Source organism: Symphodus melops, assembly GCF_947650265.1.
Source record: "Symphodus melops genome assembly, chromosome: 14".
In the NCBI taxonomy this organism is placed as follows: Eukaryota; Metazoa; Chordata; class Actinopteri; order Labriformes; family Labridae; genus Symphodus; species Symphodus melops.
Window position 1 is genome coordinate 462,225 of NC_136704.1, and position 16,727 is coordinate 478,951.

Genomic DNA, 16,727 nt, shown 5'->3' on the forward strand with positions numbered 1-16,727 from the left:
GCTTCTTAACTAAAGAAACTTACTTGAGCTGACAAAACAGGGAGACCACACATAGGCTGTAACATTATTCAAAATATTTAATTACAATTATTAATTTACAAAGGGTTATGTTTGTGAGAAAGGTCAGTGTATATGCAGTGAGGTGTGTGTGTGTGTGTGTGTGTGTGAGAATGTTGGTGAATGAATCAATCAAGCTCGAACACAACCAAACAAATGCTGAGAGACGTCTGCAGGCCAAAGAAGAGAGAGAGTAGATTGAGAGGATCTGCTTTATTGACTCTTGAGTAGCAATGCAAAATCAGACATGATAATCAGCTCCTTTAAATCAGGCCTTAAAACTTTGTTATTCGCTCAGGCTTTTAATTAGAAATATACTGTCTGCCTTACTGCAACACATTCTTCCTTTTTTAATAGTTTTAACAGTTGTTCCTTTATCGAGTATTTTCACTTTCATCCCCGTCTTTTAATGATGTATTTTGCATTCTTTCCTTAAACTCTGTTTTAATGTTTTTCAGTTCTTATGTCTGTAAAGCACTGTGAATTGCCTTGTGTCTGAACAGTGCTATATAAATAAACTTGCCTTGCCTTGCCTTGCCTTGCCTTGCCTAGCCTGCTCAGGTGTGCTGCATGAGTCCTCCTTGACTCCACCCACAAACCTGCAACAAGGAGAACACAGCCAGCAAAAAAAACCACCAGGAAGAGGCCAACCCTGAGGCCGTCACAGATTAACTAATGGGCCTGTCCATGTTGTGTACTCAACATGATGAAATGTGTTTTTTGGGTGTCTACATCATATCAAAGTGGATGGTTCGGTTTGGAGTTTATTTCCATATGCTGTGGGCTTGATGTTTACATGACATCTATCTTTAGATGTGTGTGGCACAACATTCCTTTGGATCACTTTTACCTTTGAACAGGATTGAATCATTATGTGTTTGGTCAGATACCCCTTTGAATTAAATCTTTTCTCACACTGAGAGCAGCTGAAGGGTTTCTCTCCTGTGTGAATTAACATGTGACTTGTTAAACTGGATTTATGACCAAATCTTTTCTCACACTGTGAGCAGCTGAAGGGTTTCGCTCCTGTATGAATTAACATGTGTCTGGTCAGATGCTGTTTTCGGTTAAATCTTTTTTCACACTGAGAGCAGTTGAAGGGTTTCTCTCCAGTGTAAACCATCATGTGACTGGTCAGATGCTGTTTTCGGTTAAATATTTTACCACAATCCAAGCACCTATGTGGTCTCCAACCAGTCTTTAGTTTCGAGTTCAGTTCTGATAGATGTTCTCTTGTCTCTTGCCAATCATCACTGTAATCATTCTCAGGTTCAGAGTCTTCAATCTGGACCTCAGTCTCTGGTTCATGATAGTCTTCAGTCTGGACCCCAGTCTCTGGTTCATCAGAGTCTTCAGTCTGGACCCCAGTCTCTGGTTCATCTGAGTCTTCAGTCTTGACCTCAGTCTCTGGTTCATCAGAGTCTTCAGTCTGGACCCCAGTCTCTGGTTCATCAGAGTCTTCAGTCTGGACCCCAGTCTCTGGTTCATCAGAGTCTTCAGTCTGGACCTCAGTCTCTGGTTCATCTGAGTCTTCAGTCTTGACCTCAGTCTCTGGTTGTAAACGTCTCTCTGGATCTGAGTCCCTCTCTGGTTCTGCTCCTCCACAGTCCTCTCCATCAGCTCCTGTTTCCATCTCTTCAGTTTGTCTGTGATGAAGCTGTGAGGATTGAGGTTTCTCTTCATCATCTTCACTCTTCACAGAGACAGGAGTGAAGGGGAACTTGGTGGTATCAGCCTCCTCCAGTCCTTGAAGCTGACTGATCCACATATCCTCATGTTCTTCTTTAATGTGTTGGGGCTTAGTGTCCTCCTGGTCCAGAATGTGGCTCCACTCCTGCTGCTCAGATGGAAGCTCTTCTTTTCTCACCAACAGCTGCTGGACATCTGTAGGACACAGGAAACAAACATTAACCACACTCAGACTGTTAGATGGGTAACTATGATCAGGCCACACGCCAGTCTGGCGGGTGGTGATGTTGGAGCGCTTTCAATGGAGTTATGCACCTGCTGACCACTAGGTGTAGTGATGCGCCCGTGCTGCCAGCAGATTGTTGCAGGCTAGACGCCAGCCTAATTTATACTTAGGCATCGCGTCGACGTGGACCTCTACGCACACCGGCTGTGGCTGCTAAGAACATTAAATGGCCGGTACCATTTTGAATCCACATCATTTCATGTGTGGGAACAGAGATTTCATAAGAAGAATGAAAATAGTGGCAAAAACAAAAAAGGGCCCCGAACCAACAGGAGTTCAGTTTGAAGAAATATCTTCATCCTAGTGCAGATGAAGATGAATACAGAGAGGATGATGAAGATAAATACAGAGAGGATGATGAAGATAAATACAGAGAGGATGATGAAGATAAATACAGAGAGGATGATGAAGATAAATACAGAGAGGATGATGAAGATAAATACAGAGAGGATGATGAAGATGAATACAGAGAGAGGATGATGAAGATAAATACAGAGAGGATGATGAAGATAAATACAGAGAGGATGATGAAGATAAATACAGAGGATGATGAAGATAAATACAGAGAGGATGATGAAGATAAATACAGAGAGAGGATGATGAAGATAAATACAGAGAGGATGATGAAGATAAATACAGAGAGAGGATGATGAAGATAAATACAGAGAGGATGATGAAGATAAATACAGAGAGAGGATGATGAAGATAAATACAGAGAGAGGATGATGAAGATAAATACAGAGAGGATGATGAAGATGAATACAGAGAGAGGATGATGAAGATGAATACAGAGAGAGGATGATGAAGATGAATACAGAGAGAGGATGATGAAGATAAATACAGAGAGGATGATGAAGATAAATACAGAGAGAGGATGATGAAGATGAATACAGAGAGAGGATGATGAAGATGAATACAGAGAGAGGATGATGAAGATAAATACAGAGAGGATGATGAAGATAAATACAGAGAGAGGATGATGAAGATGAATACAGAGAGGATGATGAAGATAAATACAGAGAGAGGATGATGAAGATGAATACAGAGAGAGGATGATGAAGATAAATACAGAGAGGATGATGAAGATAAATACAGAGAGGATGATGAAGATAAATACAGAGAGAGGATGATGAAGATGAATACAGAGAGAGGATGATGAAGATGAATACAGAGAGAGGATGATGAAGATAAATACAGAGAGGATGATGAAGATAAATACAGAGAGAGGATGATGAAGATGAATACAGAGAGAGGATGATGAAGATAAATACAGAGAGGATGATGAAGATAAATACAGAGAGAGGATGATGAAGATAAATACAGAGAGGATGAAGATAAATACAGAGAGAGGATGATGAAGATAAATACAGAGAGGATGAAGATAAATACAGAGAGGATGAAGATAAATACAGAGAGAGGATGATGAAGATGAATACAGAGAGAGGATGATGAAGATAAATACAGAGAGGATGATGAAGATAAATACAGAGAGAGGATGATGAAGATGAATACAGAGAGAGGATGATGAAGATGAATACAGAGAGAGGATGATGAAGATGAATACAGAGAGGATGATGAAGATGAATACAGAGAGAGGATGATGAAGATGAATACAGAGAGGATGATGAAGATGAATACAGAGAGGATGATGAAGATGAATACAGAGAGGATGATGAAGATGAATACAGAGAGGATGATAAATATCAGGTGATCAGTATTGTACTTGTTAGTGTAAGTGGTAAAGGACCTCCGTGCATGCAGACAGATTATAACATACATGTATAATAACATACATGTATAATAGTAGACATACCTTTTACCGTGCACTGAGCGCAGACACATTATAATATAGAATAACATACATGTATAATAACATACATGTATAATAACATACATGTATAATAACATACATGTATAATAACATACATGTATAATAACATACATGTATAATAACATACATGTATAATAGTAGACATACCTTTTACCGTGACACTCAGTGCAGACAGCTCGGATGTCATGGACTCTCTGTGCTCCTTGAGCTCGGACCTGGCTGCAGTAATGTCGGCTCTAATCACTGCCAGCTCACTCTCCAGCACAGCCCGCAGCTCAGTCTTCACAGTGTCTATCAAGTGTTTGAGCAGCGAGGACACAAGCTCACTCTGAAAAGACTCGCTGTCTGTCGGAGACGTGTCCGCAGCTGAGTCTGCTTCTCCCCGGGGACTGTGTTCAGTGGAGGCCGGGGTCGGAGTACGACTTGAAGGCCTCGTGCTGAAAACACTCGCTAGTCTTCCTGTGGAGGATTTAGCAGCCATGTTTTCACTTTGTCTCGGTACAAAGACACCTGACAGTGAGTTACCTCCAACCTTTCTTCTCAAAGGAGCCAAAAATGAAGCTCTGCACAGCTCTCAAACAAGCTACCTTCGCTGCTGCTGCTTCTTCTTCTACGGTTAATTCTTCTTCTTCTTGGACGTTTTATGGCGGTTGGCAAAAAACGAATTGGTGCCGTTCCGCCACCTACTGATGTGGATCAAAATATCTAATATAATTCTACTTTCTGTAAGCAATCATGAAAAAAAATAAAATCCTGTCAAGTAACTTAAAATCTAATAAAATCCTGAGTCCTTCATTTTCTGAGTGCTTTTGTAAGATATCTTTGACGTTCAATTTTAGTTAAATTTCTCCCAATTTTCCCACCATTTGTCTTCTTTTTAAATCATATTTCGGGCAGTGCATAATAACATGTTCCAGTGTCTCCTCTTGTCCACAGTATCTGCCCGTGTTATGTTTTCCTGTTTTAAACAATGTGCTGTTTGATCCAGTGTGTCCAAATCTTATTGTAGATATTACTCTTTCATTTCTCCTATGGGTACCTGCACTTCTCATCTCACCAACCTTCCTTTGGATTCTAGACAGACAGACAGACAGACAGACAGACAGACAGACAGACAGACAGACAGACAGACAGACAGACAGACAGACAGACAGACAGACAGACAGACAGACAGACAGACAGACAGACACTGTATTGATCCCGAGGGAAATTCAAGTACGGTAGACCGAAGCTGTAAGGAGGGAAAATCAGTTAAACAAAAGAACCAAATAATAATTAAAGGGAATTAAAATAAGGGTTTATTTTAATACAGAATCTAAAATAGAATAGAAAAGATACAATTTACAATATAGATATTAATATACTAATCAAAAAAGAAATGAACCAAAACTGAGCTTAAGCCACTTAGTTAAGAGGCAGATTACGCTGAGGAAGGTGTGGGGATGCTACCATATACTCACCGTTGTGCAGCACGACAAACCTCCAAGCAAACCAAAATGTTAGTGCAGATGGATCATGAAGTCTGTAGACAAAGATCTTCAAAGCTCCTGAGTGGTTTTTACAAACCCAGTTGGATCCAGATACTGGACTGACTCTGCTGTCTTGATCAACATCCTCACAAGATAAAAACTAGTGTGATGGTTTGGAGCAGCAGTTATTCCCCTCTGAAGTGGTGTCAGTCTGAAGACTTTGTCTCAGAAGAGAAATCCAGGCTCATGTCCCTGAACATGTTTAGGACAGGTCCTGGATCTGGATCAGTTCTGTATCCTGATAGTAGTTTAGGGCAGCTTGTGGACTTACAGTAAGCTCTGTATTCATGATATTCATGGTCATCTTACTCTTCGTTCTGCGTCTCAGTTGTGGGCCTTATTGAGGATTCATTTGATCTGTAATCATTCTTTTATAAATCTTTGTCCTGTGGATCATCATGTTGAGGTTTTCCTTCTGCCCCCCCTGGTGGTCACTGGTAGTATCTTCATGAACATGTGTCTGTAGCTAGCCTGAGTTCTTTCTCTCTGAAAATGCAGGTTGGACTTGGATCCTGATCCCGACAACAGCCTGGACCGTTTGACCCCAGTCAGGGAGACACCATCAGATCCAGTGTGTACATGGATCCTGATCCTGACAACAGTCAGGACCATTTGACCCCAGTCAGGCAGACACCATCAGATCCAGTGTGTACATGGATCCTGATCCCAACAACAGTCTGGACCGTTTGACCCCAGTCAGGCAGACACCATCAGATCCAGTGTGTACATGGATCCTGATCCCGAGAACAGTCAGGACCGTTTGACCCCAGTCAGGCAGACACAATCAGATCCAGTGTGTACATGGATCCTGATCCAAACAACAGTCAGGACCATTTGACCCCAGTCAGGCAGACACCATCAGATCCAGTGTGTACATGGATCCTGATCCCGACAACAGTCTGGACCGTTTGACCCCAGTCAGACAGACACCATCAGATCCAGTGTGTACATGGATCCTGATCCCAACAACAGTCAGGACCGTTTGACCCCAGTCAGGCAGACACCATCAGATCCAGTGTGTACATGGATCCTGATCCCGAGAACAGTCAGGACCGTTTGACCCCAGTCAGGCAGACACAATCAGATCCAGTGTGTACATGGATCCTGATCCTGACAACAGTCAGGACCATTTGACCCCAGTCAGGCACACACCATCAGATCCAGTGTGTACATGGATCCTGATCCCGACAACAGTCTGGACCGTTTGACCCCAGTCAGACAGACACCATCAGATCCAGTGTGTACATGGATCCTGATCACAACAACAGTCAGGACCGTTTGACCCCAGTCAGGCAGACACCATCAGATCCAGTGTGTACATGGATCCTGATCACAACAACAGCATGAACCCCCCTCTCCATCAGAATGAGCCTGATCGGATCAGTCTGTTCTGACTGACATGTTTACATGCTGCGTTTTTATTCAGATCATTTATTCAGATTATTTGTGTCCATGTAACCGCAGCAGCTGTTGGCTGTATTCTGAGTGAGATACTGTTCTAATAGAAACAGAACTGTGGAGAACTTCAGCTCTGCCTCCTGATTACTGATGATCCATCTGCTAGTTTGAACTGGAACAATCTGATTAAAGATGATCTTTGTTCAAGAAGCAGCTGTTTGTTTGTATCAGGATGCAGGACCAGAGAGCAGACTCTCCTGGACCCAGCTGTGTGTCCATGAAGAGTGACCGGTCTATGGGTCGTATCATTCACTTTAAAGATGGACGTGGTGCTGATGGAGAGTAAGAATTAAAAGTCCAGTGAATGTTCTGACTCTGTGGTTCAAAGACTTATATCTTGGCTCAGAGCTTCATCATATATGACCCATTGTTTTCTTGTGTAATATGTCCTGTCACAGAGTTCAACAGGAGAGCTCCCAGGTTCACAGAGATCCATCAGACCAGCAGGATCTAACAGACCTGGACTCCATCTTTATGGTGTGTTATTTCATAAACTACCATGACAAGAATGTAATGCTAAGTTATTGTTGTGTTTAGAGCAGCTGACCTTCAGACTGACACATGAACCACATGTTGAGTTCTACCACTTTATAGGAAATATCCAGTGTCTCCTTCTGTTCCAGCTGCTGGAGGAGAACATCGTCACCTTTGTGAAGAACGAGCTGAAGAGAGTCCAGAGGGCTCTGAGTCCAGATTACCCAGAATGCTTAGAGAGTCAGAGTGAGGATGAAGAGCAGAGGAGAAGCTGTAAAGAGGCATTTTTGAAGATCACTCTCCACTTCCTGAGGAGAATGAAGCAGGAGGAGCTGGCTGACTGTCTGCAGAGCAGTAAGAACATCTGAACAGATTTCATATTTTAGAAAAAGGACAAAGAGGTTCAAAGTTCAAACTCAGATAGTCATGTGATCTATATCAGGATCTGTTCATTGATTTCAGTTCACTGACCCACAGAAGGATGAGTACTTCAGGAAGAGATTCAGAGATGAGGAGCAGGCCAGCAGGATCATCTCCCACATCAAGACATCCAGAAGCCTCCACATCATGTGCCACATCCCGGTCTTCTGCTGGATCACTGCTACAGTTCTGGAGGATGTGCTGAAAGACCAGAGAGGGAGGAGAGCTGCCCAAGACCCTGACTGAGATGTACATCCACTTCCTGGTGGTTCAGTCCAAAGTGAAGAACATCAAGTATGATGGAGGAGCTGAGACAGATCCACACTGGAGTCCAGAGAGCAGGAAGATGATTGAGTCTCTGGGAAAACTGGCTTTTGAGCAGCTGCAGAAAGGAAACCTGATCTTCTATGAGTCAGACCTGACAGAGTGTGGCATCGATATCAGAGCAGCCTCAGTGTACTCAGGAGTGTTCACACAGATCTTTAAAGAGGAGAGAGGACTGTACCAGGACAAGGTGTTCTGCTTCATCCATCTGAGTGTTCAGGAGTTTCTGGCTGCTCTTCATGTCCATCTGACCTTCATCAACTCTGGAGTCAATCTGATGTCAGAGAAACAAACAACATCCAGGAGGTCTAAAGTATTCAGAGCAAAACCTGATCCAACACTTTTATACCAGAGTGCTGTGGACCAGGCCTTACAGAGTCCACATGGACACCTGGACTTGTTCCTCCGCTTCCTCCTTGGTCTTTCTCTAGAGACCAATCAGAGTCACATACGAGGTCTGCTGACACACACAGGAAGTGGCTCACAGACCAATCAGGAAACAGTCAAGTACATCAAGAAGAAGATCAGTAAGAATCTGTCTGCAGAGAAAAGCATCAATCTGTTCCACTGTCTGAATGAAATGAATGATCGTTCTCTAGTGGAGGAGATCCAACAGTCCCTGAGATCAGGACGTCTCTCCACAGATAAACTGTCTCCTGCTCAGTGGTCAGCTCTGGTCTTCATCTTACTGTCATCAGAAAAAGATCTGGATGTGTTTGACCTGAAGAAATACTCTGCTTCAGAGGAGGCTCTTCTGAGGCTGCTGCCTGTGATCAAAGCTTCAAACAAAGCTCTGTACGTGCTCACATAACTATCCAGGTTAAATGTAGTTGTCTTTATTCAGAAATAACAACTATGGTTTGTAATTGTTTTCATTTGTGTTCTTCTGAATCCTCTTCAGGCTGAGTGGCTGTCAGCTCTCAGAGAGAAGCTGTGAAGCTCTGTCCTCAGTCCTCAGCTCCCAGTCCTCTAGTCTGAGAGAGCTGGACCTGAGCAACAACAACCTGCATGATTCAGGAGTGAAGCTGCTGTCTGCTGGACTGAAGAGTCCTCTCTGTAGACTGGACACTCTCAGGTTAGTGTGCAGCTGAAACAGATTATTCCCAGCAGAGTAAATGTTGATCAGTATCAGATTATAAAGTTGACTCTGTGTGTGTGTGTGTGTGTGTGTGTGTGTGTGTGTGTGTGTGTGTGTGTGTAGTCTGTCAGGCTGTCTGATCACAGAAGAAGGTTGTGCGTCTCTGGCCTCAGCTCTAAGCTCCTCCCCCCTGAGAGAGCTGGACCTGAGCTACAATCATCCAGGAGAAGGAGGAGAGAAGCTGCTGTCTGCTGGACTGGAGGATCCACACTGCAGACTGGAGACACTGAGGTACAGACAGACACACAGAAGCTGTCTCACTGTTTCTGAATGATGAACTCTGCTTCTTGTCTGATGGTGATTTAAATGAAGATGGATGAAGGAGATTCTGATCTGGTTTCTTCCTCCAGGTTGGATCATGGTGGACTGCACAGACTGAAACCTGGTCTGAGGAAGTGTGAGTGTGTTTTCATTTCTCTTCATCAGAACACAGCAGCACATGTTGGATGATGGAAGTAACACAAAGTGATGATAAAAGTGAGGGTGATGGAAACTGATGAGAGTTGAAATATTACTCAGTAAAAGATGTCAACTGAAATAAAAGTGATAATCCAGAGATTAGAAAATGACCATTCGTCACATCCAACAGAAATGTAGAGTTTACAGCGTGCTGTTTTGTCACTTTGACATTCATGGTTTGGATGTTGGCTGCTGGCTGGATGCTCCTGGTCAAGCTTGTGGAGCTCATCACATTTAAAAACACTAGAAACTATATTTGATTTGATGGTCATTTCCATAAACATGTAAATATGCAGAGTCTCCACCATCAAGTTCTCTGCTCTAAAACATCCAGAGTTGAATACAGTGATGAAATAGAAAGAGAAAACCTTTAAAGACATGAGCTAGCTCTCCTCCTCGTCTTCTGGCTGTGCACACAGTAAAGGTCAAAGGTCGAGCAGTTCCATGAATGAACCTTTGAATTTCACTTCACAATCATTTCAACACTACAGATATAGATAGACACAGAAACATTTGGACTGCTTCATATTTCACATCACATGAGTTTTCATCTCCTCCTTTCTTCTCATCACTTTCTGTGACTTCCACCCTCGAGGCTCCTTTCCTTCAATGACAACACAAACAGTTTGTGTTGACAACCATCAATGATGACTAGGATTATATTTGACTCTATTTCCATCAAAGCATTTGGATCAAATCCAGCTGAACTTCATGAAATGTGGATGTTTGTATTTGTTGACAGGACTCGTCACTTTTGAACTCAAGTCCAAAGAAACATTTCAGTCAGAACTGAGTTTCTGTTTTTGTCTCTGTGGATTCAAAGATTTTAGAATTCAGATCAAAACACACAAACAAAGTGAACACAGTGATCCAACATATCTGACATTAGAGTCTATGAAGATCAATAATAAATATGTGTTTAGAGTTGATCACAACAGATAGAATAAAGTCTGATGAAACAGCTGATTAGTCTGATGGATCACGGTGGCTTCAAACTGCTCTTCTTCTTCTTCTTCTTCTTCTTCTTCTTCTTCTTCTTCTTCTTCTTCTTCTTCTTCTTCTTCTTCTTCTTCTTCTTCTTCTTCTTCTTCTTCTTCTTCTTCTTCTTCTTCTTCTAAAGCTTTCTGTTGACTGACGGGTGGACACACTAAAGAAGGGCTGGCTCAGATGAAAATGTGATCACATCATGTTTTAAATATTGATCCTGATGAATCTAAATCAAGATGTGTAGTGTGAATATTTGTCAGGATGTGTGCTGTTCACGTCCATAGAAGTGACATGATGACACCAAGGAGGAGAACAGGAGTTCACTTTCAGCTCCACTTTTGGATTTCTGTTTGTGGATCAGACCTCCACTTTATTTACTGCAGCTCAAACTGGAGTTTACACTGTGAAGTGGGCGTGTCCTTCTCCTCTCTGTGTGATAGGCTGCTCCACCTTTAGCCAGTCTCTTGTTGTTATTGACATCATGTTTCTCCTATGGAGACAGTTTGATGTCCCAGCCACAGACACAAGGATTGATTCAGGCTGTGACTACATCACATTGTGTGTGACAGTGAAAGTGGAAATGAGGCTCCTGTTGGTGCTGAATGTGACCTCTGAGGACAGAACAGTTGGAGACAGCAGATGGTTCACAGCTTCTTTGTGCTGCTCTTTGATTAGTCAGACTTTATTCATGTGTTTGTTGGTTTGGATCTCTATTCATCTCAGCTCCACACATCCTGACTGTAAAAAGAAACACATTAATAAGGTCTGATGACTGACAGCTACAGCTGCCAAACACAAACTGACATTTTAAAGTCAAATATCTGAAGTCATAAAACCTGCAGAAACATTATACAGATATGATATTCATATATGATTTTATATATGAGATAGTTACAGATATTTACATTAAAGGCTCTGCAGGAACTGATTATGATCAAACACCTTCAATAAAGTGACAAGGCCAAAAGTTCTGCAGAAAAAGAACATTTAAGCACAAGATATATCTAGAGTCACTGTGCGTAGACATGTTCTGACTCTGCACAGAAAATAAGTGCTCAGGCAAAATCACCATCAGATTCATGACACGTGCGTACCAGCCAATTTAGTTCTCACCACCATGTGTATGTTAGTGAATCAGAATCATTGTAAATCATCAGGCGTGTTCCCACAACCTGCAGTCAGCATACTGACCCGCCCCCATCTTTCCATATAAGGACATCTGATTGGTGTATGAGGACGAGAGTGGAGAGGTGGAGACACGGAGAAGTTTTGAGGAGACGGCCCCTAAAGATCAAAGGAGCGGTGTGTCTGGGGGCTTATATGTGGTTACAGAGAATTATACAGCTGCAGCAGGTGTTCATGCATTCTTCTTCACACCTTGTGACGCTCTGATGAGCTCTCTGCTGAAGGCACCTTTCAGCAAGGCTGGATCTTTACTGTCTCAATCACAATCCTGTCTATGTTCCCTTCATGCTCTTAAATAGGCTCCGATCAATCAGCTGGTTTTATTAACAGATGTGATATTTCATGTCAGTGTTAGTGGGAGTGGTCAACCATTCGATTTTAGATTAAAGGATGAAAAGGCATTTCATGATTACTTGATTTACATTCAGTCACAACACAACTTTATTCATGTTTTAACACTCGTCTTTTTAACAATCCATATATATATATATATATATATATATATATATATATATATATGTATATATACTGAATGCATTTTCAAAGGATGATGGATGGATTTACATTTAGAGGACAGTGACAGAGTGCAGATAACATCAGAACATGAATCCATACCATGGAACTTGTTCAATGCTCAGAAGATCCTACTTTCATTATATCATGGATGCACAAAAGGCATTTGACAGAATGGAGTGGGAACATCTTTTTCACACGCTGAAGCAAATGACCTTTGGTGAGCTTTTTGATCAAATACATTCAAATCATGTCTGAGTCTCTTAAAACACAGGTTTAGACAAATGGAGTTGTGTCCAAGCCATTTCAGACAGGGCTGTCCTCTTTCCCCTCTTTTATTTGACTTGGCCATTGAACCCCGAGCTGTGGCAATTCACTCTAACAGGGAGCTCTGCTGTATACAGAGCACAACATGTGAACCTTTCCTTATATGCTGACCATTTCTTCATTTACATTACACAGCCAGAAAAGTCTGTGCCTCAGCTGCTCACAGTGTTAGAGGAGTATGCTACAATATCAGGCTACAAGCTGAATCATGAGAAGAGGGAAGTAATGCCCCTGAACCAAGGTGCTACCTGGAACCCGGGACCATTTGAATCTCACTTATAGCTGACAGCAGACAACCTTCAATACTTGAGCATTCAAAGTGTACGGCCCTTTCTGCACCTTCCAATGTACAGGCTTAGACAGCCAGATAAGTCCTCCAATAAGAACACAAGGCTGCTCTTTCATTGATTTGACTTGAGCTCCTTCTTCTTTGTTTTTTCTAAAACTTCAATATTACAAAGAGAATAAGAATATATCAGTAGAGATGATAAATATATGTCTCCATGATGGTAGAATCAGTTCTTTTCAGTGTACTGAATCAGTAGAATCAGTTCAGTAAAGTGTTCAGTTCTTCTCAGTAGCTCTGTCTGTGAATCAGAATTGAATAAGCTGAAACACGGCCCAACGTTTCCTTCTGCTCTCCATCGTACTGAGAACAGCCGCTGCTGAATCATAAAGCAATGAACTGAGAATTTAGTGGAAACTGAAAGCTGCTAAAAACAATCCCATGTATTTTCCCCGAGCGTTCTCTTCAGTACGTTCAGGACACAAATCAGTGAGTGACTGAGAGGAAGAGAGACTTGGAGGCAGAGCTCTGCTAACTGAAGGAGAGCTCTGCTCTTCATCTCAGTCACTCAGTGATTCAGTGAGGAGCAGCAGTATCCATAATCCATGTGAGAGGAACGTCTCTGCCTTCTCACCTTTTCTTCCCACAATGCAATGTGTCATGGCCATACCTCCATGACAGTGAGAACATTTCTATTGAAACTTTGATTGAGGTGCATGTAGGGAGTCAGTCCAGCAAGGCCCTGTCTTCTTGTCTCTGGTGTTGGGCCCAGCTCGGGCCCAGCTGTTGACTACAGTGGTTGGCCATTAGCCATCCCTGATGTTGGACATTGATTCATGCATTCACTCCTTTGATTTCATGACTGTCATGTGCTGGGCTACTTGAATGTCACATGTGTTAGTGCTTGGGCATGATGGCTCAGTACTTAGTTAGTGTTGAATGTAAAGATGTCACATAAAGCTGTTGACAGTTTGAAACATGGTTCAAGTCTGACATGTTGTTATCAAAGTCATATCCAGAATGACAGAGTTTGAATGTCAGGTCCACAGAAACATCCAAGTCAGAAGATAGATGTTGAAATGAGAGAGAAACACGTCATATTGTTGGTATGGACAGAAACCTTTGTATAACAAGCTCCATTTAGAATGACAGAGTTTACATGTGAAGATACACACAAACATCAAAGTCACACTTACTATGGACACACACCTTTATATGAACCACATCCATATTGAATGCACATCATTACTGTTTACACTCATATGGATGTGATGTTAGAAAACAGAGTCAAATAAAGCTGAAAACAATCAAATAACAGGGGCTTGTTCATTTACACATCATGTCTGTAATCTGACAGTTTAGTGGATTTAAAAACAGAAGAGGACTTTTTAAATGGACAGTTATTGAGTGTAAAATGAGGATTTGATTACAGCATGGTAACTCCATGTGAAGTTGATTAGAAGTGGATGATTACATTTCAGTGGTGTCAAACATCATTCAGTGCTGAATATGAACTGTTTGATGGACTCTCAGTAAAGTTGTTGATGAATGAACAGATGATAACCTGCAGCTGTGTTGTGTCTCCTTCTCTCCATCAGACGCCTGTGAGCTGGAACTGGACACAAACACAGTGAGCAGAAACCTGAAACTGTCTGACAACAACAGGAAGGTGACATGTGTGGAGGAGCTTCAGTCATATCCTGATCATCCAGACAGATTTAAATACTGTCAGCTGCTGTGTAGGACTGGTCTGACTGGTCGCTGTTACTGGGAGGTCGAGTGGAGAGGAGTGGTTGATGTATCAGTGAGTTACAGAGGAATCAGAAGGAGAGGAGGTGCTGAATGTGTGTTTGGATATAATGATCAGTCCTGGAGTCTGTGCTGCTCTGATGAAGGTTACTGTGTCAGACACAATAAAAGAGTAACAGACATCTCCTCCTCCTCCTCCTCCTCCTCCTCCTCCTCCTCCTCGTCTGTCCCTCACAGAGTAGCAGTGTATGTGGACTGTCCTGCTGGCTCTCTGTCCTTCTACAGAGTCTCCTCTGACACACTGATCCACCTCCACACCTTCAACACCACATTCACTGAACCTCTCTATCCTGGGTTTAGGTTCTGGTCTCCTGGTTCTTCAGTGTCTCTCTGTGATGTGTCGGTCTGAGAAACACTGCTGACTGAAGATCAGCTGACTCTGTTCACTCTGTCCAGCTGCTCTGTTTCATGGTTGGGGGGCCTGGTAATGGGGGGGGGGGGGGGATAATGGACCTCCTTCTGTAATGTCTGTATTGTGCTGATCTCACCAATCAAAAAGAAGTGAGAAAAAAAGATCATCTGGATTTGATCATCCTTAAATCTGAACCTGGATCAGGGTGATCCAAACAGGATCAAAGTGAGCCGGATCACCTGATCCTGGATCATCTGGTCCATTTAAAGAGCATATTGCAGGTTAAAGACAAAACTGAACTAATCATATGAAAATACGTCACCAATACTGTTTTTAAATAAATTCAGAAATGAATAACCCACAGGGTCTCCTGGAGACGTTTTAGTCTTTGCTCTTTACTTCCACATTCGGCTGTGACGTAACATAAGGGAGTCCTGCTGAATCCCCATCTGTTTAACATGTAAAATCATGGATCTGAGTGTCACTCCCGTCAATAAAGAGGAAGAAGACATGTATTCCTTTACATATAATGGTGTGCTGGCTTATTATTCTGAACCTGTTAGATGTGATAGAGAGCAGAAACAGGCAGGATTAGAGGAATAACGGCCTCAGGAGAGAAGCTGTGGTGTGAGGAGAGACCCGGAGCAGGCGTCCTGCTGAGTGACAGGTGTCAGCTCGCCATATATGGGCGAGTGCTGTGTTCACATCAGCATATGTAAAGTTTGTAATCACATTCAATCAATTAAAAAACCAGAGAGAGAGAGAGAGAGACATAAAACCCGATTACACGGCCTGTGCAAATGCAGCACTATGTCTTTATGTTTTATTCCTCATGCAGCTCAGTGCTCACGTTGTTATAGAAAATACAGTGTATGGTGCAGGATGCTCCTGATGTGAGTTCACAGCGCACACACTCCACAGTTTAATGCGTGCACATATATTAGGCTACTACAAAAAGTTTAACATGTTAATGTGACAGAGGACCGACAGACGTAAACCTTGTGTTTCTGTTTGTTTCCAAACTGTGTGTTCCTTCTTTCACCACTGCGCACACACACACACACACACACACACACACACACACACACACACACACACTCTCTCTCTTACAGAGTGTGATTTATAATAAATCGTATGACTACTGTTAGAATAATAGGTCTCTTTCTACATATAATCAAAGTATTTACTACATTAATGTATTATTGAATAAAGGTTTGATCACCAAATACATAGGAATGATTAGATATCCATTGCATGAATGATTGTTGTTCACATTTATATTATATCATGTTTTAATCAAAGTGTTCTAACCTAATTGTTCCAGATCTCAGTTCAGAGGTTAAAGGTGTTTGTGTGAAGAGGGCTTGTCGGAGTGAGTGCACATTCCAACATGTGTTTGATGCGGCCCTTTAAACTGAATCACTCACCAACTCAAACACAGGTTTAGTTTAAGGCCCTGAACAGTTAATCACTCACCCACTTTTATAGGTTCAATGAGCCTTGATAGTTAATCACTTAAATGGTTTGTTGCTTAAAAGGAAATAATGACTAGACTAGATGTCAGGTTGTGATAATAAACAGGTAGGATGTGTCTTCCCCTACA

At 42.2% G+C, this 16,727-nt stretch overlaps 1 protein-coding gene across 1 annotated transcript in view; it reads left to right on the forward strand.

Moving 5' to 3' along the window:
- LOC306835073 (NLR family CARD domain-containing protein 3-like) overlaps positions 1–15,884 on the forward strand; it is a 276,939-nt gene extending 261,055 nt beyond the window's left edge. Inside the window, exons 5-6 of the mRNA XM_079361482.1 lie at positions 9,557–9,603; positions 14,562–15,884. Of these exons, the coding sequence (XP_079217608.1) occupies positions 9,557–9,603; positions 14,562–15,121 (607 nt within the window). The 3' untranslated portion in view covers positions 15,122–15,884. The remainder of the gene's footprint in view (positions 1–9,556; positions 9,604–14,561) is intronic.
- Positions 15,885–16,727: the final 843 nt, after the last annotated feature.